This window comes from Cucurbita maxima, unplaced genomic scaffold (genome assembly GCF_002738345.1).
Source record: "Cucurbita maxima cultivar Rimu unplaced genomic scaffold, Cmax_1.0 Cma_Scf00001, whole genome shotgun sequence".
Lineage (NCBI taxonomy): Eukaryota > Viridiplantae > Streptophyta > Magnoliopsida > Cucurbitales > Cucurbitaceae > Cucurbita > Cucurbita maxima.
Window position 1 is genome coordinate 877,982 of NW_019272017.1, and position 21,976 is coordinate 899,957.

Below are 21,976 nucleotides of genomic sequence, written 5' to 3' on the forward strand. Positions count from 1 at the left end.
CAACATCCTAGATCCAGATTGAAATGGATGCCATTCCTGTTTAAGTACTGAGGACAGTCCCATTTCTCCGACAAAAAACTATTCATAAAACATACGGTTGGCATGGACAGATGGTATGGGCATGACCACCTACCTAACATTTAATATTCTGCAAGTTTCTTAGCAACTTAGGCAATTATCTAAGATTGATAGAAGTATGCACAAAGTATCTCGAACACTCACTAGAAGTTAGTATCATTGAGATTAGTCGTGAGGCTCATCGGTTTTTGTCTCATTAACCACTGAACTATGCCTAGATTAACAAACGAGTGTATCTTTATTAGTCCCTATCTTTAGAATAGTGTTCGACTTTAATTTGTAATGTAGTCTTCCATGAATATCTGATGTGAAAATGATATGGTTCTTTTTTCTTTTGGAATTCAAGAGTTGTGGGGATTACGATTGCACTTTTAACGTTATAGAATGTTGGAACTTTTGACCTTATTGAAAGTAATATATGTTTTATTTTTAACGTAATAGAATGTTGGAACTTTTGACCTTATTGAAAGTAATATATGTTTTATCTGATGGATTATGCAAATGGAGATGAGGAGGCCCGAATCTTCGACCTCTTGGTTAAGAGTATATTAGGTTCAAGTTTGGTTCAAGTTTAAGGTTCATAAAATTGAAAATTCAGTGGAATAAACTCTGCTTCTAATGATAAATCGACAAATAATTTATTAATCTTAGAAGGGTTAATAGCTATAGCTATGTATTTCAATTAACAAACCCACAAAAATTATTACAATCTCTCTTTCACTCGTTTCCTAAAACCCCATTGTTCAATAAATATCCTTTTCTCTTTCCCCGCTGTCTGATGAATGATGAACACTGCATACTCTGTTCTTCATCTATAAAAATTTAACTGGTAACTAAAATCCTGCAAACAAATCCCTTTTCCCTTCTTAAATTACAACCCTTAGTTCATTTCTTTATAGTTCACTAATCTAAAAAAACACTTGAACTACATTCAGATTTCACAAGTGTTAATTCAGTATGTCCACTCCTGAGGAAGAAGAAACTCATAGCTTTTGCCTCTCTCAGCCGGCCGGGAATAGCTTAGCCTCTGCTCTGCGAAAATGGCGTTTCTTTGAGCCATTATAGCTTCTGCGAAACCAAAATTAAAAGCTATTAGGAAACTACTATATAACAGATCTCCAGATTGGTGAATCGTTTCAACGAGCTTACCCTGGCTCTGGCGATTTGACGTCATTTGGGGAACAGATCGGTTCATGTCCTGTACGTTTCTCCTTGGTAACATAGCAATCGAGCCATAATCTGAAGGAACAGAGCAAATATTAAAATTCATGTTCAAATTTGAGGAACCCAAGTCTGCAATTTGTTAAAAGTACCTGCTCTTTTGCGAGGTTGTGGTGGGTTGTTGTCGTATCGACGAGGCAAGAAGACACCCGTTCCGGCGCATTCCTTTTTGGGGGCAGATCCTCCTCCATGGAAGGTGGAGGGCACGGCTGGAGCACACGACTGAGAAGGGTTTCTTTGGTGATTGCGTTGCATAGATGACCATGTGGATTGAGAAAAATCTACAGGACGAACAACAATTACCCCATTTTCATGATGAAAATCTCCGCCTCCGCAATGGATCCGCTGATTCTCTGCCTTCATTTGTCTTCCCCAGTTGACACTGCTCTCCGGTTTACGAATCGGAAGCTCTGTTCCGAACTGAAACAGAGGAAAATAAAAAACAGAGTCGAACAACTCCAGATCGAAAAACACAGCAAAACAGAGAACAGGGGAGTGAAAAACCGAAGCTAATGAACTTCACCTGCGAAGCGTGGGAGTAAAATCCAACGTCTTTGACAGAAGAAACAAGATTGGACGAAATTTGTGAAGGACCAATAACCCCATCTCTGCTATTGTTCACTTTGAGCCTAGCAACTTGTTTCGCAGCAGCATAAATAAGATCCCAAGTGTTGTCATCGCTGCCATAAGGGGTTACCGGCGGCGACGGCGCCAGAGATGGCCCGTTTGGGCTGCCTTCGCTGGACACCGAACTCCAAGCCGACCAACTCCCAAACCCACTAAGAGTAGACTGAGGAGATCCAGTCTTCGCCTGAAAAAAAAAAACAGAGCCACCGGAAAATCAGAAACCCATCACAAAAATCGAATCAATCAAAAAATTAAAGAGATGGGTACTTCGAATTCGTGGAGAGAGACAAGTTTGTGACGATCACGAAGGGTGGAGTGAGTAAGGCGTTGCGTCAAGCCGGCAAGAAAGTCTTCCTGATCGTCGTCGTTCAGAAGGTCAGATTGAAGGGGAGAATGAAGAGCGGAGATGGGTTTTCCGGGGAGTGTGTGGTGATCTGATAGAAAGTGGGGGGGAAGCCAGAAAGTGGAATCGGAAGCCATGGGGATTTGAAAGTGAAGAAGGAATTGGCGAAGATTGAAGGAAGAGGAGATTCATTTAATAATGGAGGGAGTTTGAAGGAAGACATGGGCCCAACAAAAGGTCGGAGAGATAGTGAGCGACTGATGATCACAGGGTTTGCTTTTGATTAAGGTTTCAAATTTTAAGAGATAAAATTAAATAATTATCATTATTTGACTTTTTTTTTTTCAAATAATCTTCTTTTTAATTAATTATATAAATCAGTTTAATATTTATTTATCAATTCTATATTATTTTAAATAATGTCCACTTGTCTTAACGAAAATAATATATTAGGAAAAAAAAAAAAAAAGGAAAAGGAGTTGGTATTATTAAAAAAAATGTATTATTATTATATTTTTATGGATTTGAAGTCAAATATTAAACGAAGTCAGCCTTTAATTATTCCTGTTTGTGGATAATTAAAGTTTAAGACATGATTAAGTTCAATCCCGAGAGATGATTTAGCCCAAATCATCTCCTTATCCACCCCATACGATAATTGACATATATTTTTTTTTAATAAAATTTAATTTAATTAAAAATAATTTTTTAAAATTACCAATCATAGACTTAGACGACTTTTTCACACAAAGGACTAGGTTGCAACAGTCATTTTAATATTTAAACTAATTTAACAGATGGTGCCACCAATCTTTTGAAAAAACTAGTGTTGAGGACTTAACAACTGATTCGAGGTTGAATACTAGCGACTTCTGTGTGCAACTTAGATCTAAAATAAAACGTGGAAACAATGATACTTGATTTCAAACAAAAACGTGACGATGATCCTTAATTTCTCAAGAGAGAGTTTAAGGAATTCAAAGTACGAATTGGGCCATTTTGACAAATAAATGAATTAAACCGATAGAGAAATATATATTTATTAAATACTTAAAAGTTTGGATTTTATTTGAAGTATTAAATTAACACTATCTATACTCTTAAAACAAGTTTGAAATTTATTTTAAATATTAAATTACATTACTGGGTCATTTTAATATTTAAAAATATAATTAAAATGTTCTCCCATTATGACGTCGAAATAGCAGACATAAAAATGTCGGCATAAATTTAACATAAATATTTTTCTGTTTTTTTTTCTAATTTAAAAAAGAAATAAATTTGAAATAAAGATGGAGTATTAAAAAAAGGAGAGGATCTACGTGTCACAGAAAACCCGTGAATATATATATTTTTTTCGGAGCGCAGTAAGTGTTTCCGTCTTTTAACACAACGCCGTCAAATAATACTTCTCTCTTATTGGCCGGAGTCGAAATCCGTCTATTAATTATAGTTAAATAAGAATTTTTATGCCACAAGTGGCCACTTGTGGGGCCCTATAGTTATTACTATTGCGTATTATAATTATAATTATGATTGAACAACCATTATTCACTTTTAATTTTGACAAAACATGGTATAAAATTATCGTAAAGAAAAGACAACCGTTTGAATTCGATTACATGAATAAATTAATATCACATTTATGTTTAAAAAAATTAAAAGTCGTTAGCTATACTAACAAGATGCACATTCCTTTACGATGACTCAATCATTCAAACTTCATAGATTTTAGCGTATTTTTCTTGATGCTTTTAGAAATTTTCATAGGATGCATGTGGGTGAGACTACAACAAGTTGAAATAACTCGTGTTGATTTGTGGGGATAATTTTCACTCTTAGAAGTTAATAGTAAGTATCGTAACCATTTCATAAAGGATGCAAAAGAATTCTAAGACAAACAAGTGTTGTTTCAGATTTTGAATCTTTGTCTGAATCCTCGACATGTTTAAATGTAGATAATGTTGAAGTCTGTGTGACATTAATAAGGAAGATCGTGATATACGAGACCCATGTTCTTCAAACTAACATAACTTACCACTGTTTAGCTTGCATCATTAAAATATTGACGTACGTCATAAATATCATACTATAATATATAGAAATAAAGAAAATGTTAAAATTAAATGATAAAGTTTATTTTAATGTATGGTTTTGTGATGTTAAAATTTATATAATATAGTTTGGGGTGTCCAATAATTTTGAATGTTAAAATGTGTGAGTTGAGTGACATACATCTTCGGAGGTCGTGGGTCTTGTCGGCCGGTCACCTTCCACATTCTTCTCTTTTCACGCACCAAACATAAATACAATTTTATATATTATATAATAATTCTATTATTTCCTATTTAACTATTTTTTTTTAAGACATGTTACTTTTTTCAAGGACTAATGTTTGACGTCTCATCCATAATTATTCTAAAATAATTCAACTAAATTTCGTGTTCTTGGATTTTCAAAAATCATTTTAATTTTTAATATTTTGAAATTATGTTTAGAAAAATATTGTTGATGAGTTTTTATTCTAGTGATATTAGTTACAATATAAATGTGAGATTGCACATCAGTTGGATCGAGGACACTAGGCTCTGAAAGGGAGGGTGAATTGTGGGATTGAAACAATATTTATGAGAGTGTGAAAATATCTCTTTACTAAATGCGTTTTAAAAACCTTGAGAAAAAGCTAGAAAGGAAAACTCAAAAAAGATAATATCTACTAGCGGCAAACTGTTGAACCAGACACTAGGTGGTGTGCCAACCCATCATTTTTTATAAGAATAAAAACCCTAAACCCTAAACCCTAAACCTTGGCACGAACATCTCTATCGTATGATTGAAGATTAGAAAATATCATTGCCAATAATGAAAAGGTACCACACCAAACTTAATATGAAAGTTATTAGTAGTTGACTTAGAAAATGAAAATAAGTTGTTATGATCCAACGAGCTATCATGTTGCACTCGAAAACAAGATTACTCCGAATCGTGTTTCGAACCAACACGACCTGCTATCGTTATACCCACATCATTAAGACATTGTCCTACCTCATGAAGTTCATATCCATCAAGCATAAGTGGGAGGCAGAGATGCATATTGAGGTTGGTTTTAAAGGGCTCTCTTTAGATCACCATGGAATCACAAGCAGGAGCAGCAGGAACAATAATAGTAAACTGAACTAGACTCATCAGATACTGTGTGAACATAGTTATTACAGTAACAGATAATAAGGATAGATTCAGATGGAGATATTGAAAAGACTTCCAGTTGGTTGCAGAAGAAAGCTACATCAGAGCATTCTTCAGCTTTGAAACGCACACTTACCAAAATTGACTAACATCCCCACACTATATGAACCATACAAGCTTTCATTCATTGACCAGACCCATGGGACCTCTTCAAACTCCACTTTATTTCTATATGGTAGTTTCACTTGTAAATGATAATATAATCAAGCCCTGAAACATTATCAAGTAACTGAATGTCAGCCAACTAGATGGATGATAGGCTATGGAATGGTCTGAAACATGAGACGAACGAGTTTCGCCGATGAGTAACGAAGAGGATAGTTTGGTATTACCTATGCAGCTGGAAATCCCAGGATGATGGGAGTGTCAGTAATAAAGAGAACCTGAAAAACAGAATAGCAAGTTAAAAATTGTCTCAACCATCATCGTCTCTTGTTTTTCCAAGAGCAAATCCATGGAAGTTGTCATACCCTTCCACCAGTTTCCTCTTGAAGCAGAGTTTGAATTGCTTCCAATTGCATCATTGTCCTCTTCTTTCTTAGACTGATAAAATATTGAGTTCATAACATCATTAAGTAGCAATCAAGTAATCAACACAACAGTGACACATAACAAACCAATATTACTCGATCAATATCAAATCATTCTATTTGTTCATTACGATCCCAACAAAAGGCCTTCTAGTTTTATCCAAATACTACAGAAAACTATTAGAAAGATGGCATGTGATCAATCTGAAATGCTTACATTATGGTGAGATTCTGAGAGTTTAGTACTTGGGGAGTAGTTTTCTTGGCCACCGTAAAAGATGGAGGAACTAAAGTAACTTGGTTCCATAGTTTCGTTCAGATAGATGGAGCTTTCACCTTTCCCATTTGCACCACCAGTTCCATTCATGCCATTTACAGAAGCTTTATCTGAGAGGATAAAAAACGAGTTTTACTTAAATGGAGGAGATAATATTGTTTGTAAAGGCATTCAACAGAGAATCATGAGAGATTGCTAAGGTAGACATGGGCTTCTTATCCTTTGTGAGGGAGATGTGTTCAAAATTTCAAATTCTATTTTTAGAAGGCTAAAGAAACCTGGATTCCCAACTTTTCCAGGCCCAACATCCTGATTTTTCTCTCTTTCCAACACCTGAAACCAGAGAAGAAAAGTTCAATGCATGCTTTAAAAATCGCATAAAAAAATTTCACACAGAACAGAACAGAACCACTTTTGGAGTCCCTTTAACAAGTAGTTTTTATCTCCACTAGAAGAAATTAAGGTTCCATTACTTTGTTTCCCTAGCATAGAAGCTTTCTCGTTCCTATTCTGCGTATTTTTAAGCTGTCATATCATCAACTTGAAACATGCAAAATCAAGAAGCAAATGCTGAAAATGACCCAAATCAGGAAACTCACATCTTGAGAGAGAAAGGGAGATTAATGAAACAAAGAACTAGTAGTAGTCGAAATTAAAGAACCAACCAGTTGTGGGAAAATAGAGCCAAAATATCCAGTGGTGGATGTTGAAGACGCTGAATTTGAGTCCATGGGACCAAAAAGAAGATCCGAAGTTGAAGATGAAGAGGCAGCCACTTGCTTCTTGTTCTCCATAGTGCTAACAATTGGAGCTTTCTCTGTCAGACAACGAACAAAACTACTCCCCAAACCTGATGGTTATCTCTTAACGGCCCACACCCATATACACAAAAAGCAAAAGAAAAGAAAAAAAAAAACCAAAAACAAAACAAAACAGGGAACTTGATAAGATTTTCCAGTCAGATAAACAGACATACAGATAATATGTATCAAAAACAGAAAGAGATTAAGCAGACCCACGTGAAGATTTCAGACACGCAAGACCTGAAACAGTTCAATCCCATTTATAAGCCCAAAAAAGACAGTACAAACCGATGATTCTTCAGCTCCATGTGCCCACATTCAATTCTAACATGGTTCCAAGTGGTCCTTCTGCAATTCCCTGGATTAAATCCGCCACGTCCCCTACCAATCTCTTTGACCTGTGTTTTTTCCCTGTCTGATGTGCATGTTTCATTGTCCCATCCAATCCATCTTGTGGGTTCACAAAATCCCCTCCTTTTCCCCTGTCCTCACTAACTGTGCCTTATTGATCCTCGAGAGAAAAGGAGTTGTGGTCGTCTCGTTGGATAAGGGGGTTGAGGGCAACTTGAAGGATTCCCATTTCTTCTGATATGCTAAATTCTTAAATAAATCAGATATACTTCCACTGCATCTTCTTCTAATGTCTATGGAAGCAAATATTCTGAGAATTGGGAAGTGGAATATATGGTTTTGTGATTGTGGGGAGTTGTGACCATTGGGAGAGGATTGGGTGGCGATTTATGATCGGATAAACATGAAGGCATTCAGATTCAGGGATAAGATTCTAAGTTGTAAAGGCATGAATGATAACTGAACAAAGATACCGCAGAACAAATCCAGGAGAATTATTTGCGAAAGGATATTTAATCCTATTCAATAAGGAATAGTTGGTAACAACATCTCTTTATTCTTCAATTGAAAAGTTTAAGTAACACTTTTGGTATTCTTTAAGCATTGAATATAGAAAAATTTGAAGGTTTTGCACCAAAAGTAGTTGGTATGATGGTTGTCTTTCACAATTGGAATTGCTGTTGCTATTTTGAACTATAGAGTAAAAGAAATATGGACCGTAGAATCGAACCATTAATCTTTAGAACGGTGATCGATGACTTAAATATTATACTTGGATTGAATATTTTTTTAGGAGTACATATAATACTCAAATTTCATAATCAAGTTTAAACTCAGCACAATAACAAAAGGAAATTTAGGGGACTTCCCAACAATAATAAGCCTATGATGGCATATGATAAGCAACGATGGGGCTCCTCACCAGATGCAGTCCATCATCCCAGGTTAGGCTACCAGAAAGCATCTTCTCATCAGATTCTACCTCAACCCTTACAGTGAAAGATATCTTTTGTCCAAGAGAACTGAAGGAAAGAGTAGTAGGGTATACTCTAACTTTGAGCCCAGAAGGAGCTTGAATAACCGCTTTATATGTCGACACTGACAGCCCGACGTTCGTGACTGTCCTGTGGTAGATACAAGTAGCCAATCTTTGAGATTCGATCAATAGAGCAAAGGATGGATAGTTTAGATGTGATGCAGCAGTTTTTCTAACATCAGAACAGTTGATTTGGTCACCGGTAACAAGACGAAGATTTTCTGTACTATATCCTTGCCCACATAAGAACTCTATGTAATCAATATATTGGGCATCATAGACTAAACCGGGGTTAGTGGCATTTACTGGATTTAAATGACCTGCTCCATATGCGAACTCAGCTTCTGCGTTTACCTTTGGGGTCATGGGAAGAGCTGGTAGGTAAGAGAGAAAAGATTAAGATTAGGTAAGTGCATGAGGACCCATTGAATTATGCTTAGATTGACAACCGAATTAACTACTAAAATAGGATTTAAGTTAAATTACTGTAACTAAAAAAACTAAGCTCAAACTATTACCTGTTGTCATAAGTGCAGACTTAATAGCAGCTGGAGACCAAGTTGGGTGGAAAGATTTGACATAGGCAGCGGCTCCTGTTGCATGTGGGCAAGCGATGGATGTGCCAGAGACTATGTTAAATGGAGCTTTTCTGTTATCCCCTGTAAAACCTGTAATTGCTGAACCTTCAGGCCAAGATGCTAGTATATCCACTCCTGGTGCTGCCAAATCGGGCTACAAGAGATTTCTTAAAAGTCAAAATCTAATGAAGCATTAACAAGCCGTGAGGAGAAAACTGAGTGAGAAGAGTTACCTTGAGAATGTCCGGTGTAAGTAGGTTAGGCCCCCTTGATGAGAAGGAAACAACATATGGAGCTAATAGATCCTTAGTGGCAGTACTCTTCTCTATGCTAGCTACTGGATTACTATCAAAGTAAAAACACTATTAAGAAGGATGGTTTCAAACCATTTTAAGCTAACAAACTCAAAATTGGATATAGGATTTATATACTATGTATCCTTTCAGCATGGTGCCATTATACCTGGTTGATCTCATGTACTGGAAAACATTCTTTCCAGCGTTGAAGTCTAACTGGGAAGCAGGTAGTGGGAAAAGAAGGGCCGCCTCTTGGAGAGTATCATCTTGCATTATCATACCAACCGCGCCACTACTAACTTCTCCATCAGCAATCCCATCGCATAAAACAATCTTCCCCTGAATTAGGTTCACGTCCAAAGAACCATTGAAGCAGAACCTGCATTTCAACACCAGAATTCAATTCCTTTAAACCCAAGACTTGTTCTTCAACTTGGGAAAAACACAGCACATTTAGACTTCACTTATCATAAAATCTTCACAGAGTAACATCAGTCAGCCACCCATTATTCTAACAAGTCCATAAAGTAAGCAATCATTTTAGCTTCAATTACCTTGATGATGATCCATTGAATCCTGCAGTGGTATTAGGAGCATCACCAGCATATATGAGTGGAAACAACTTATCTCCAAGTTGGAAGGTGTTCACAGAGATCCCCTAACAAACAGGTGGTGTGCAAATTAATCAACGACTGAATATTGCAAAAACAGATAGAACACTTTCATGAAAGAACAAAGCAATCTAGGGCTCACCAGAAAGGAATCTCCATTACCCAACTTCACATTTGTCACAAATTTCCTATCAGTGGTGCTAGCAGCCACCGATAGCGACCATGGAGAAACATTCTGAATAGTACCAAATAAAGGGCCAGTATTCCCACCGGCATTCGAAGTCAGAATCCCACTCTTCATCGCATGAAAAGCTCCAATTGCAATGGAATCCTCGAAGTAATCCTTGAGGTCAGAACCTGCAACGGAAAGGGAGATGATATCGACCCCATCAGCGATTGCATGGTCGAAAGCTGCGAGAATGTCGGCGTCGAAGCAACCCTCGGACCAGCAGATCTTGTAGACGGCAATGCGGGCAGAAGGAGAGCCGCCACGAGAGGTGCCGAGGCCGAGGCCGAAGAGGCTGGCGCCGGTGACCAAATTTCCGGCGGCGGTGGATGAGGTGAGGGTTCCATGGCCTTCTGTATCTCTCGGAGAAAGATTGTCGTGTTCGCAGTTGATGGTAGCCCCGCTCCGGAAAGATCGAGCTCCGATTATTTTACTTCATAACAATGATTTTCGTTGCTTAGAACTCCCTTAATTAGTTGAGTCTTATACTTAAATTAAATTCCCTAACCATTTAATTAATCAAAAAATCTAGCAATTTAGATAATTAAATAAACATAAAGATTATTAAAAAAAAAAAACAATTAAAAAAAAACAGAATTATTTACTAAATAATTAGACCTAATAGTAAAGAAATTTAGTTGAAGGTGTAAAATGGAATTACTTGTTGCAGGTGAAATTGTAAGACGATTGGCATTCGCCTTTCCATTTCGCCGGCGGTGGGTCAAACCCTTCATCGGAAAAGCTTTCAGATTCCGGCCATATCCCAGTATCCAATATTCCGATAATCAAATCGGTCTCCAACTTCGTTCTTGGAGCTCCTTCGAACAAACCCATGAAGTCCCATGATCTTGTCGTCTGTAAATGTTTCTTCTCACTCACAAACATAGATACAACTCCATCCATCTCTGAAAATTCAAAGTTTCATAAGAATATTTAGTAATGAATTATAGTTTACTATATATAGGAGAACCCACCAGCAAGTTTCCGAGCTTCCTCGTCGTTGAGCGTCGCTGCAAAGCCGCTGAAGCTCCGGTGGTAGCTATAAATCAGAGACTTGGATGCATCGCTGGGATCAAAGTTGATAATCAAATTCATGTGTTCTTTTTTTTTTTTTTTAATGTTCATAGACAAACATATTGATTGATGAATTGGCGTGGTAACCTGATGGTAAGAACTTGTTGAAGCATATTGATATGTTGTTTAGACGCTGTTGAATAATCTGGTTCAAATGATGTACCCATGTACACAACATACACCTGCAAATTCTAAACAAAGTGATTAAACACAGACAAAATGAAGAACAAGATTAAATATATGGAATTTGAAAATAACATGCCTTTCTATCATTGTCATCAGCTGCTTGGCAGGTGAAAAGCAAGGTGCAGGCAAAAGCCATTGGCAAAAGCCTGCAATTGAAAGAGAATCGTCCATGCCAATATTCCATTGTTTCTCAGTTTATTAGAACCCTAATTTGATAATATTACATGTTGAAGCATTTGCTTTTAAATATACCAAACAAAAAATGAAACTTTGACTCTTACTTTTTGTGGGTTTCTCAAACTTAACCAATCCAATTCATTTTACCTGCCAAAACAACATTATTCTTAATTTGTTCGGGTGGTTTCACTGTTGGATCTTATGTCTCATGATTCGGTTGTACTGGTCTAATTTATATGATAGGTAGGGTTGAACTAAATGATCATAATTTAAGACCATTTATGAGTAATTGTCCCATTTTTAAAAGAAAATTCGTCATTATTATGTGTATGTATGTCTATCTAAACTTGATCAAAGATAATTTTCAAAATGTTTTGCAATGACACGATGCTGGAGTGATCAGAAGAATTGAAAATTGGGTCGGAAAAAATTTGACATGTACAACTAATTTAAAACTAGAAAAATGAAGGGAAACAATTTATATTTTCATATTACCAATAATTATTGTAATAAACTTAGGAAAACAGAAAAACAACGTTAAATTTTGCATGGTAAACGAATTACCGGTTTATTCTCCAGCATGTAAAGAGTGTCTCATTAGCTTCAACTTTAAATAAAAACACAAACCAAATTAAGCTTTGTTGACAATATATATTGTAATAGGGCTTCTCACATTGTGAGAACCATCGCTCCACACCACAGAAGCAGACACTATGGATTGGCTGATAGTTCCACCAATAGTTAATGTGAAAGATTCCTTGTGTCCAATGCCATTGAATGACAGAACCGGCGGGTCCACTGTGATTGTGAGCCCTTCTGGGGCGCCAAGGATCTTAGATGTATATGTGGAGGCTTCCGAGCCCACGTTTGTGAGTGTTCTTGTGAAGAATTGGTTGATGGATTCTGAAGGAGTGGTGGAGAGTGCAAAGGATGGATAGTTTAGATCCCAAACTCTGCCGGAGTTGGCGGCGGTACAAACACTGCCGTCGCCGGTGAGACGCCGTACCATGGCGGTGGAGTAACCTTGACCACACAAGAAGTTCACGTAGTCGGTTTCATTGGCATCGTAGATCAACCCTGGATTCATGGCCTTTAGTGGGTCGATATGGCCAGCACCATATGCGAACTCTGCTTGTGGATTGAGTTCCACGTTCAAGGGAATAGCTGTAAAAGTGAATTGACATAATTTAGTTTGGTTATTTTTCGCAAAATCAAATGGTTATCAAATGAAACATTACCCGTCGTCATGAGAGCTGACTTAATGGCAGCAGGAGACCAGGTGGGATGGAATGTTTTTACGTACACTGCAGCTGCGGTGGCATGTGGGCAAGACATCGATGTCCCCGATATTATATTATAGAGCGTCGTCCTCGAATCTTTGATTCCGCTGGAGACCGGTGCAATCGGAGCCCATGCAGCGAGAATTTCAACTCCAGGAGCAGTCAAATCAGGCTGCATGCATGCATGCAAGTTCATGAAAACAAATGATGAACAATGTTATAAAAACAAACAAACAAATTGAAAACAACCTTGAGAATGTCGTAGGTTTCAGGATTGGGTCCTCTAGAGGAGAAGGAAACTACTATAGGAGCAGCCGTATCGTTCACTTCATTGCTCTTGAAAATGGTTGCAGTCGGAAAGCTATCGATTCATAAATCAAGCCGAGTCAATATCCGAACATATAGCGCTGATAAAACTATTTAATATCGATGTTGAAACGTACTTGTTTGATCCTATGTAGTTTTTGACGTGGTTACCGGCTGCTCTTGTGAGGTAGGAAGAAGGTAAGGGATAAGACCTTGCATTATCTTTCACGCCAGCATTATTCATAACAACTCCAACTGCGCTACTTAAGGAAGCAAATGTTGAAGGAGACAATATGGAATCGCAAACAAGGATTTTCCCTTTCACCAAGTTGCGATCCACTGAGTTCTTTGAACAATATCTGTTTAGAATAATGTATGAAATGTTAGAGAATGAAATCATAAAACTGTTTCCCAAGCTTACACTAATAGATATTGTTTGTTTTAGTTCTTATGTATGGTCAGCCTCACGGTTTTAAAATGCGTCTACTACCCTAATAAGGAATGTTCCATTTTTCTCTTCAACCAATGTGAGATCTTACAATCCACCCCCCTTGGGGGCCCAACGTCCTCACTTGCACACCGTTTGGTGGTTTTGATATCATTTATGAGAGTCCACGGTTTAAAAATGTGTATGCTAATGAGAGGTTTCCACACCCTTATAAAGAATGCTTAGTTTCCCTCTCTAACCGATTTGGGATCTCACAATCTACCCCCTTAAAGTCCAACATCTAGCTCACTTGTACAACACCCGGTTTCTGGCTTTGATACCATTTGTAACCGCTCAAGCCCACCACTAGCAAATATTGTCCGCTTTGACCTACTACGTAATGAGCCAAACTAGACAATATTTGCTAGCGGTAGACTTGAGATATTACAAATGGTATTATAGTCAGTCACCAGACAATGTGAGACACTTGTCAGAGTAGGGCTAGACCATCTCCCATTTTAAAAATGTGAGACTGATGACAATACGTAATGGGCTAAAACGGACAATATGTGCGGACTTCCATTCTTACAAGTTCAATAATAGAGAATAGAATGATAAATCTTTTTGGTTACTTACCTGGAGCTGGAGCCACTAAAGCCTCCAGAGATATTGGGTGCATGTCCAGCATAAATCAAGGGATAGTGTTTCCCTTGAAGATCAAATGTATTAATGGTATATCCCTGCATCCAAAATTTGTTGTTAATTATCTGAAAGCAAAGAAAGATAGGAACATAAGAATAAAAGTATGACCTGAAAGATATTTTTGTTGCCAAGCTGCACATCTGATACCAACTTTCGATCGATGGAGCTTGCAGCCACAGAAAGAGACCATGGAGAGAAATTTCTAATGGTGAAGTAATCAGGGCCATCATTCCCAGCGGAGTTGGAGGTCAATATCCCATGTTTCATGGAGTGAAAAGCTCCAATGGCAATTGAATCATTAAAGTAATACTTGGGTTCGCTCCCACCCACCGAAAGAGAGATGATATCGACCCCATCAGCAATTGCATCGTCGAATGCAGCAAGAATATCGGCATCGTAGCACCCATCAGACCAACATATCTTGTACACAGCAATGCGCGCAGAAGGAACCCCTCCTCTAGCTGTCCCAAGCGCAAGACCGTATAAACTTGCCTGGCTCACGAGACCACCGGCCACAGTCGATGCCGTGTGTGTCCCGTGGCCGTCTGAATCTCTTGGACTCTCAAAGTCTTCGGGAGGAAAATTGTTGTCACTGCGGTATGCTCGAGCTCCAATGATTTTTCTGACAATTAGTTGAAACCATTTTTTACCATGAATTAATAAATCTATATGTAACGGCCTAAGCCCATCGTTAGCAGATATTGTCCTCTTTGGACTTTGGCTTTCAGGTTTCACTTTCAAGCTTTAAAACCCGTCTGCTAGGGAAAGGTTTCCACACTCTTATAAATGGTGTTTCGTTTTCCTCTCCAACCAACGTGGGATTGTGGAATCTCACCCTATATAATTAACGACAAAGTTTTATTAGTGTTTACTTGTTGCAACGAAAGTTGTTAGAGGCTTGACAAGCGCCCTTCCATTTAGCTGGTAGAGGGCCATAACCTACATCACTAAAGCTAGGAGACTCCGGCCAGATTCCCGAATCCAAAACTCCCACCACTATGTCGCTTTCAACTTGATTTACACGAGGAACATTCGTAGTAAACCCCATGAAATCCCATGATCTTGTCGTATGAAGATGTTTCTTTCCGTTTGGAAACACAGAGACAACACCGTCCTTAGCTCTAATCTTTTGAGCTTCTTCTTCAGTAAGCCTAACCGCAAATCCATTGAAACTTCTCTTGTAGCTATGAAGTAGAGCGTCGGGAGAAAATGTGCTAAGAAAACAAAAATCATAGAAATTAGTGCATGTTTTGATAGTAATGAAACTGTAAAAATGAACGTCATGAACCTGCCAACCACTTCTTCCAACAGTCTCATATGATGCGAAGGAGTGGAAGCCATATCATCCGGCTTGTTCCCCAAGTACACAATATAAACCTACACAGCCGGGATTTAAATCAACGATTCAAATATACATTTCGAGCGTAGAAATCTAAGTCAAATCGTTTATACCTTTCGACCATCGTTATCAGAATCCAAGCTAGAAGCAAGCAAGCAACCAAAAAAGCCGAGAAAAACAAGCTTGAATATCACAGAAGAACCCATAATGCTTCTTGTCAAGAAGCTTAAGATATCAAACATGAATAGTAACACCCTTTTATAGAAAGCCTAAGCTGTTCTTGCTTTAATCAATCATACTTACAAGAATTTCACGTTCAAACCCCAAAGATTGTTAATAATAAAAAAAAAACATGCACGAAACTGCACGAAGTTGTTTTAATTTGTGGAATAATTTGGCATGTGGATATATTCTTTGCAGCCTGGTTCCGCGATGATACCTTCTTAATTTGTAGCTGCTTGAGTTGAAACTAAGATAGATTAGAGATAAATATGTGTTAATTTTGTCTTAGATTTATTTATTTTTTATTCATAAGAACAAGTTTTTAGGGAGTTGACCATAATTTGATGCCTGGAATTGGTATTATTAAAATAAAATCCATTAATTAATTATTAATCAGCTGTTTATCTTAAACTGTTTGCTTAAGATATCATCTGGCCGCCCAGCAATATTCAAATATTATTTGATAGTCAACCTTAAAAATACACTCCTAGTTTCTAGAATTTAAACTTTCCATTTCATAGTTAAAATTAATATATAAGATACAATAATACATATAAAGCAAAGGTTCAAACTTAGATTCAATCTTAGTTGTATTAAATTATTTTAATGTCTCGTTTGTGGTATGTTTATTAAACATAATGTGCCTTGCTTCCGATCATATTGGAATTGGAAATGACTCCGATTTTAAAACATGAAAGTCATATTTTAATCTCTGATTTGATATAGGAATGAATCGATATCACATCCAAATGAAGACGATCTTATTAGTATAAGTTAAGAAAGACTTTAAAAAATTGAAAGTTAGAGCTGAAAAGATCACCGATCGGAGATTATTATTAGTATAGTGCACAAGTCTGGACTAGAGATATGGCGAGACGCCTTAAAACGAGAAAAGGGTAAAGGGTGGCTCACAGTTTCAACTTTAAATAAAGACACAAACCAAATTAAGCTTTGTTGACAATATATATTGTAATAGGGCTTCTCACATTGTGAGAGCCATCGCTCCACACCACAGAAGCAGACACTATGGTTTTGATGATGGTTCCATCAATGGTTAACGTGAAAGATTTCTTGTCTCCAATGCCATTGAATGACAGAACCGGCGGGTCCACTGTGATTGTGAGCCCTTCTGGGGCGCCAAGGATCTTAGATGTATATGTGGAGGCTTCCGTGTCCACGTTTGTGAGTGTTCTTGTGAAGAATTGGTTGATGGATTCTGAAGGAGTGGTGGAGAGTGCAAAGGAGGGATAGTTTAGATCCCAAACTCTGCCGGAGTTGGCAGCGGTACAAACACTGCCGTCGCCGGTGAGACGCCGTACCATGGCGGTGGAGTAACCTTGGCCACACAAGAAGTTCACGTAGTCGGTCTCATTGGCATCGTAGACCAACCCTGGATTTGTTGCCTTTAATGGGTCGATATGGCCAGCACCATATGCGAACTCTGCTTGTGGATTGAGTCCCACATTCAAAGGAATAGCTGTAAAAGTGAATTCACTTAATTTTGTTTGGTTTATTTTTTGCAAAATCAAGTGGTTATCAAACTGTGAATGTTTGATTAATCCACCACACCTAAATGATGTGAAAGTTATCTTATTTATAATTAAATAAATTACAAGGATATAGAAATAGTAATAAATGGAAATAGTAATAAATGAAAATAACAATAAATAGAAAGATACCTATGATAATAAGGCAAATATCTATATTTGCCTTATAATAAAATATCAAATATAATATATATGGTAAACTATAATTTATTACTAAATATCCTTAACACAAACGAAACATTACCCGTTGTCATGAGAGCTGACTTAATGGCAGCGGGAGACCAGGTGGGATGGAATGTTTTTACGTACACTGCAGCTGCGGTGGCATGTGGGCAAGACATCGACGTCCCCGAGATTATATTATAGAGCGTCGACCTCGAATCTCTGATTCCACCGGAGACCGGTGCATCAGGAGGCCATGCGGCGAGAATTTCAACTCCAGGAGCAGTCAAATCAGGCTGCATGCATGCAAGTTGATGAAGACAAATGATCTTAGCAAAATGTTACAGAATTGAACAAACCAATTGAAAACAAGCAGAGGAATGTAACCTTGAGAATGTCCAAGGTTACAGGATTGGGTCCTCTCGAGGAGAAGGAAACTACTATAGGAGCAGATGTATCGTTCACTGCATTGCTCTTGAAAATCGTTGCAGTCGGAAAGCTATCGATTCACAAATCAAGCCGAGTCAATATCCGAACATATAGTGCTAGTAAAACTATTTAATATGGATGTCGAAACGTACTTATTTGATCCCATGTAGGTTTTGATGTTGTTACCAGCCACTGTGCCGAGGTAGGAAGAAGGCAAGGGATAGGACCTTGCATTATCTTTCACGCCAGCATCATTCATAACAACGCCAACTGCGCTACTGAAGGACGCAAATGTTGAAGGAGACAATATGGAATCACAAACAAGGATTTTTCCTTTCACCAAGTTGCGATCGACTGAGTTCCTCGAACAAAATCTGTTTTAAATCATGTGTGAAATATTGATAAAAGAAACCCTACAACTTTTGAGGATCATTAGGAGGAAGATCACGGGTTTATAAATAAGAACACTATCTCCATTGACACGAGGCTTTTTGGAAAAATCAAAAGAAAAGTCATGAAAGTTTATGCTTAAAATGGACAATATCATACTATTGTAGAGAGTTGTAGTTCCTAACATGTTATCAGAGTCATGCTCTAAACTTAGTCAAGTCAATAGAATCCTCAAATGTGAAACAAAGAAATCGAAACCCTCGAAAGTGTAGTCAAAAGTGACTAAAGTGTTGAACAAATAGTGTACTTTGTTCGAGGGCTCCATAGACCTCAGGGAGGGGTGTACTTTGTTCCAAGAGAGAATTCTTGATGATTATTAAGAGGAGTAGTCCATATTGGCTAATTAAGAGGAACATCACAAGTTTATAAATAAGAAACATTATCGGTATTAGTATGAGATATTTTGAGAAAAGTCAAAAGCAGAGTCATGAGAGCTTATACTCAGAATGGACAACATCATACCGGGAGGTAGCACCAGTGAAGCCTCCAGAGATATTAGGTGCATTCCCAGCATAAATTAGAGGAAATTGTTTTTGTTGAAGATCAAACGTGTTAATTGTAAATCCCTACACCCAAAATTTGTTGTTAATTATCCAGAAATCAAAGAGAGATAGGAACATGAGATAAAAAGTATGACCTGAAAGATATTATTGTTGCCAAGCTGCACTTTTGATACCAACTTTCTGTCGATGGAGCTTGCAGCCACGGAAAGAGACCACGGAGAGAAATTTCTGACGGTGAGGAAGTCAGGGCCATCATTTCCAGCGGAGTTGGAGGTCAATATTCCATTCTTCATGGAATGGAAAGCTCCAATGGCAATTGAATCGTTGAAGTAAAACTTGGGTTCGTTCCCCCCAACTGAAAGAGATATGATATCTACACCATCGGCAATTGCATCGTCGAATGCAGCAAGAATATCGGCATCCTCGCACCCATCCGACCAACATACCTTGTACACAGCAATGCGCGCGGAAGGAACCCCTCCTCTAGCTGTGCCAAGCGCAAGACCGAATAAACTTGCCTGGCTCACGAGACCACCGGCCACAGTCGATGCCGTGTGTGTCCCGTGGCCTTCTGAATCTCTTGGACTTTTAAAGTCTTCGGGAGGAAAATTGTTGTCACTACGGTATGCTCGAGCTCCGATAATTTTTCTGACAATTAGTTCAAACATTTTTAACGGTAAATTACTAAATCTATATATTTAGCGACAAAATTTTATTAGTGTTTACTTGTTGCAACGAAAGTTGGTAGAGGCTTGGCAAGTGCCCTTCCATTTAGCTGGTGGAGGGCCATAGCCTACGTCACTAAAGCTAGGAGACTCCGGCCAAATTCCTGTGTCCAAAACTCCAACTACTATGTCGCTTTCAACTTGTTTTACACGAGGAACATTTGTAGTAAAACCCATAAAATCCCATGATCTTGTCGTATGAGGATGTTTCTTTTCGTTTGGAAACACAGAGACAACACCGTCCTTAGCTGAAATATGCCAAGTTATACATTCAGTTTGTGTGAAATCCCACATATGTTGGGAAGGAGAACAAAACATCATTTACAAGGTTATGAAAATCTCTCCCGGATAGATGTCTTTTAAAAACATTGAGAAAAAGTCTAAAGAGGACAATATTTGTAAGTGATGGGCTTGGGTTGTTACAAATGGTATCATACGGGGAGATGTACGAGCGAGGAGGCTGAGCCATAAAAGGAGTGGACACAAGGCGGTGTGCCCAGAAAAGATACTGGCCTCAAAGAACCTCTTCCTAGTAAACGCGTTTTAAAAACCTTGAGGAGAAACTTGAGTTGTTAAAAATATCTGTTAGCGGTGGGTTTGAGTTGTTAAAGTTTTGAAGGCTAAGAATTTAAAGACGTTGGAATAGTTATAGATACCAGAAATCTTTTGAGCTTCTTCTTCGGTGAGCCTAACCACGAATCCATTGAAACTTCTCTTGTAGCTATGGAGGAGAGCTTCGGGAGCGAACGTGCTAAGAACACGAAAATCACATAAATTAATGCATGAAACTTTCTTGTTGATAAGAACAAAAGAAAAAAAAAAAAATGAAGATGATGAACCTGCCAATCGTTTCTTCCAACATTCTCATATGATGTGAAGGAGTTGAAGCCGTATCCTCCCGCTTGTTTCCCAAGTACACAATATAAACCTGCAAGGTTTTATCCAACAAAATTTTTATACCAAACAATCCAAATATACATTTATAAGTAGAATGTTTTATACCTTTCGCCCATCGTTACCAGAATCGAAGCTAGAAGCGAGCAGACAACAAACGAGGTTTAGAATGACGAGCTTGAAGATCAAAGAAGAAGACGCATTATTTCCTGCCATGGTCATGACTGGAAACATAAATATGATCAGCTTAGGAAGGGCCTTTATATACAAAGCTTGAAGAAAGTCATATCTCCAACCACTGAACTTTCTGGGAAGCATTGATTACAAGAATGATGTGATTCAACATTAAAAAAAGACCAGGTTGTAGCAGCTGACCCTTTCAACCCTATTGCCTTCAAACAATCATATCTCCAAGAACTTCAACTTCATGAGCATATTGAAGTAGACAACTTGTTTTAATATGGTTTGATTTGGTCGAAATCAATGTCAGCTTAACCATTTGGCATGCCAATGTCTCCTTCTTACGGTCGCCTCGTTGATACCTTCATCATAAGGATTCGATATTCTCGTACGATTTAACTACAACATTATATTTTATCTCAAATTGTTTGTAAGAGCAAGGAGTCTCTTTAGACCCAAACTGGCTTCATCGACCCAAACACAATGCTTTACCTTCACTCGTAAATTTTATGAAAGAATATGACCAAAACCCGACCAAAACATATATGATGTCACATAAAACTCAACCAACTCCTAAAAAATTAATTCTTTCAAGGTATGTTATTATAATAATAATAATTTAAATGGTATGTCCATTTAATAATATTAAATAGGGTTGGAAGTTTACTCATCCTTCCGCGTTGAAGAATATTTCATTTAGGCCATCCCGTTTTTGAAATCTAAAAAAACAAATTTCAAGATTAAGAGACGCCTAATAAAATTAATATATATATATATATATATATATATATATATATATATATATATATATATATATATATATATATATATTTACACTAAAATTTAATGAAACTCAAATAACTAGTTAAATGATAACTTAATTTTAAATATTATTTAGTAGAATTAGGAAAATTTAACTAACTAAATATTATTTAAAAGAGTTGACCTTATAATATTATAATTTTGGTAAATTAATTTAAAATAGGTATACATACTATGAAATTTAGTAAATTAATTTTATAAAAAGTCATTTAATTCTGTTACAGAAAAGTTATGACTAAATAATCCAATCAACAAGCTTAAAGTGACATGTATATATAAAACTATATATTATATTACTAGTAAAAGATAATAGTTAAAGTCAATATTA

The 21,976-nt window shown here is 37.4% G+C and overlaps 4 protein-coding genes across 6 annotated transcripts; all 4 read right to left on the reverse strand.

Moving 5' to 3' along the window:
• Positions 1 to 694: 694 nt before the first annotated feature.
• On the reverse strand, positions 695 to 2,585 carry LOC111491411. Its single transcript, XM_023140330.1, has 5 exons — positions 2,194 to 2,585; positions 1,823 to 2,110; positions 1,392 to 1,719; positions 1,228 to 1,317; positions 695 to 1,146 (listed from the first exon to the last, which is right to left on the reverse strand). Exons 1-5 carry the CDS (start codon positions 2,404 to 2,406, stop codon positions 1,031 to 1,033), a joined length of 1,035 nt encoding a protein of 344 aa, XP_022996098.1. The 5' UTR covers positions 2,407 to 2,585; the 3' UTR covers positions 695 to 1,030.
• A 2,784-nt stretch (positions 2,586 to 5,369) lies between these two features.
• On the reverse strand, positions 5,370 to 7,306 carry LOC111491851. Of its 2 annotated transcripts, none has more exons than XM_023140920.1 (6): positions 6,988 to 7,306; positions 6,601 to 6,655; positions 6,263 to 6,432; positions 5,986 to 6,058; positions 5,848 to 5,898; positions 5,370 to 5,725 (listed from the first exon to the last, which is right to left on the reverse strand). In XM_023140920.1, exons 1-5 carry the CDS (start codon positions 7,114 to 7,116, stop codon positions 5,882 to 5,884), a joined length of 444 nt encoding a protein of 147 aa, XP_022996688.1. In that variant the 5' UTR covers positions 7,117 to 7,306; the 3' UTR covers positions 5,370 to 5,725; positions 5,848 to 5,881. The 2 variants fall into 2 exon arrangements, with proteins under 2 accessions (XP_022996688.1, XP_022996680.1); XM_023140912.1 differs by having other exon boundaries at positions 6,601 to 6,651; positions 6,984 to 7,299.
• LOC111490829 (cucumisin-like) lies at positions 6,985 to 11,448 on the reverse strand. The gene is made up of 10 exons (XM_023139456.1): positions 11,385 to 11,448; positions 11,198 to 11,289; positions 10,885 to 11,128; positions 10,140 to 10,656; positions 9,941 to 10,044; positions 9,553 to 9,765; positions 9,324 to 9,435; positions 9,031 to 9,244; positions 8,399 to 8,886; positions 6,985 to 7,185 (listed from the first exon to the last, which is right to left on the reverse strand). The coding sequence occupies exons 1-10, from the start codon at positions 11,408 to 11,410 to the stop codon at positions 7,180 to 7,182; spliced, it is 2,016 nt and encodes a 671-aa protein (XP_022995224.1). The 5' UTR covers positions 11,411 to 11,448; the 3' UTR covers positions 6,985 to 7,179.
• A 754-nt stretch (positions 11,449 to 12,202) lies between these two features.
• LOC111490766 (cucumisin-like) lies at positions 12,203 to 20,934 on the reverse strand. 2 transcript variants are annotated; one of them, XM_023139378.1, is made up of 10 exons: positions 20,755 to 20,934; positions 20,592 to 20,680; positions 20,409 to 20,503; positions 19,754 to 20,000; positions 19,162 to 19,675; positions 14,310 to 14,413; positions 13,384 to 13,605; positions 13,190 to 13,301; positions 12,899 to 13,112; positions 12,203 to 12,824 (listed from the first exon to the last, which is right to left on the reverse strand). In XM_023139378.1, exons 1-10 carry the CDS (start codon positions 20,878 to 20,880, stop codon positions 12,292 to 12,294), a joined length of 2,256 nt encoding a protein of 751 aa, XP_022995146.1. In that variant the 5' UTR covers positions 20,881 to 20,934; the 3' UTR covers positions 12,203 to 12,291. The 2 variants fall into 2 exon arrangements, with proteins under 2 accessions (XP_022995146.1, XP_022995138.1); XM_023139370.1 differs by lacking the exons at positions 19,162 to 19,675; positions 19,754 to 20,000; positions 20,409 to 20,503; positions 20,592 to 20,680; positions 20,755 to 20,934 and adding exons at positions 14,484 to 14,997; positions 15,248 to 15,589; positions 15,664 to 15,752; positions 15,828 to 15,956.
• Between the last annotated feature and the right edge of the window lie 1,042 nt (positions 20,935 to 21,976).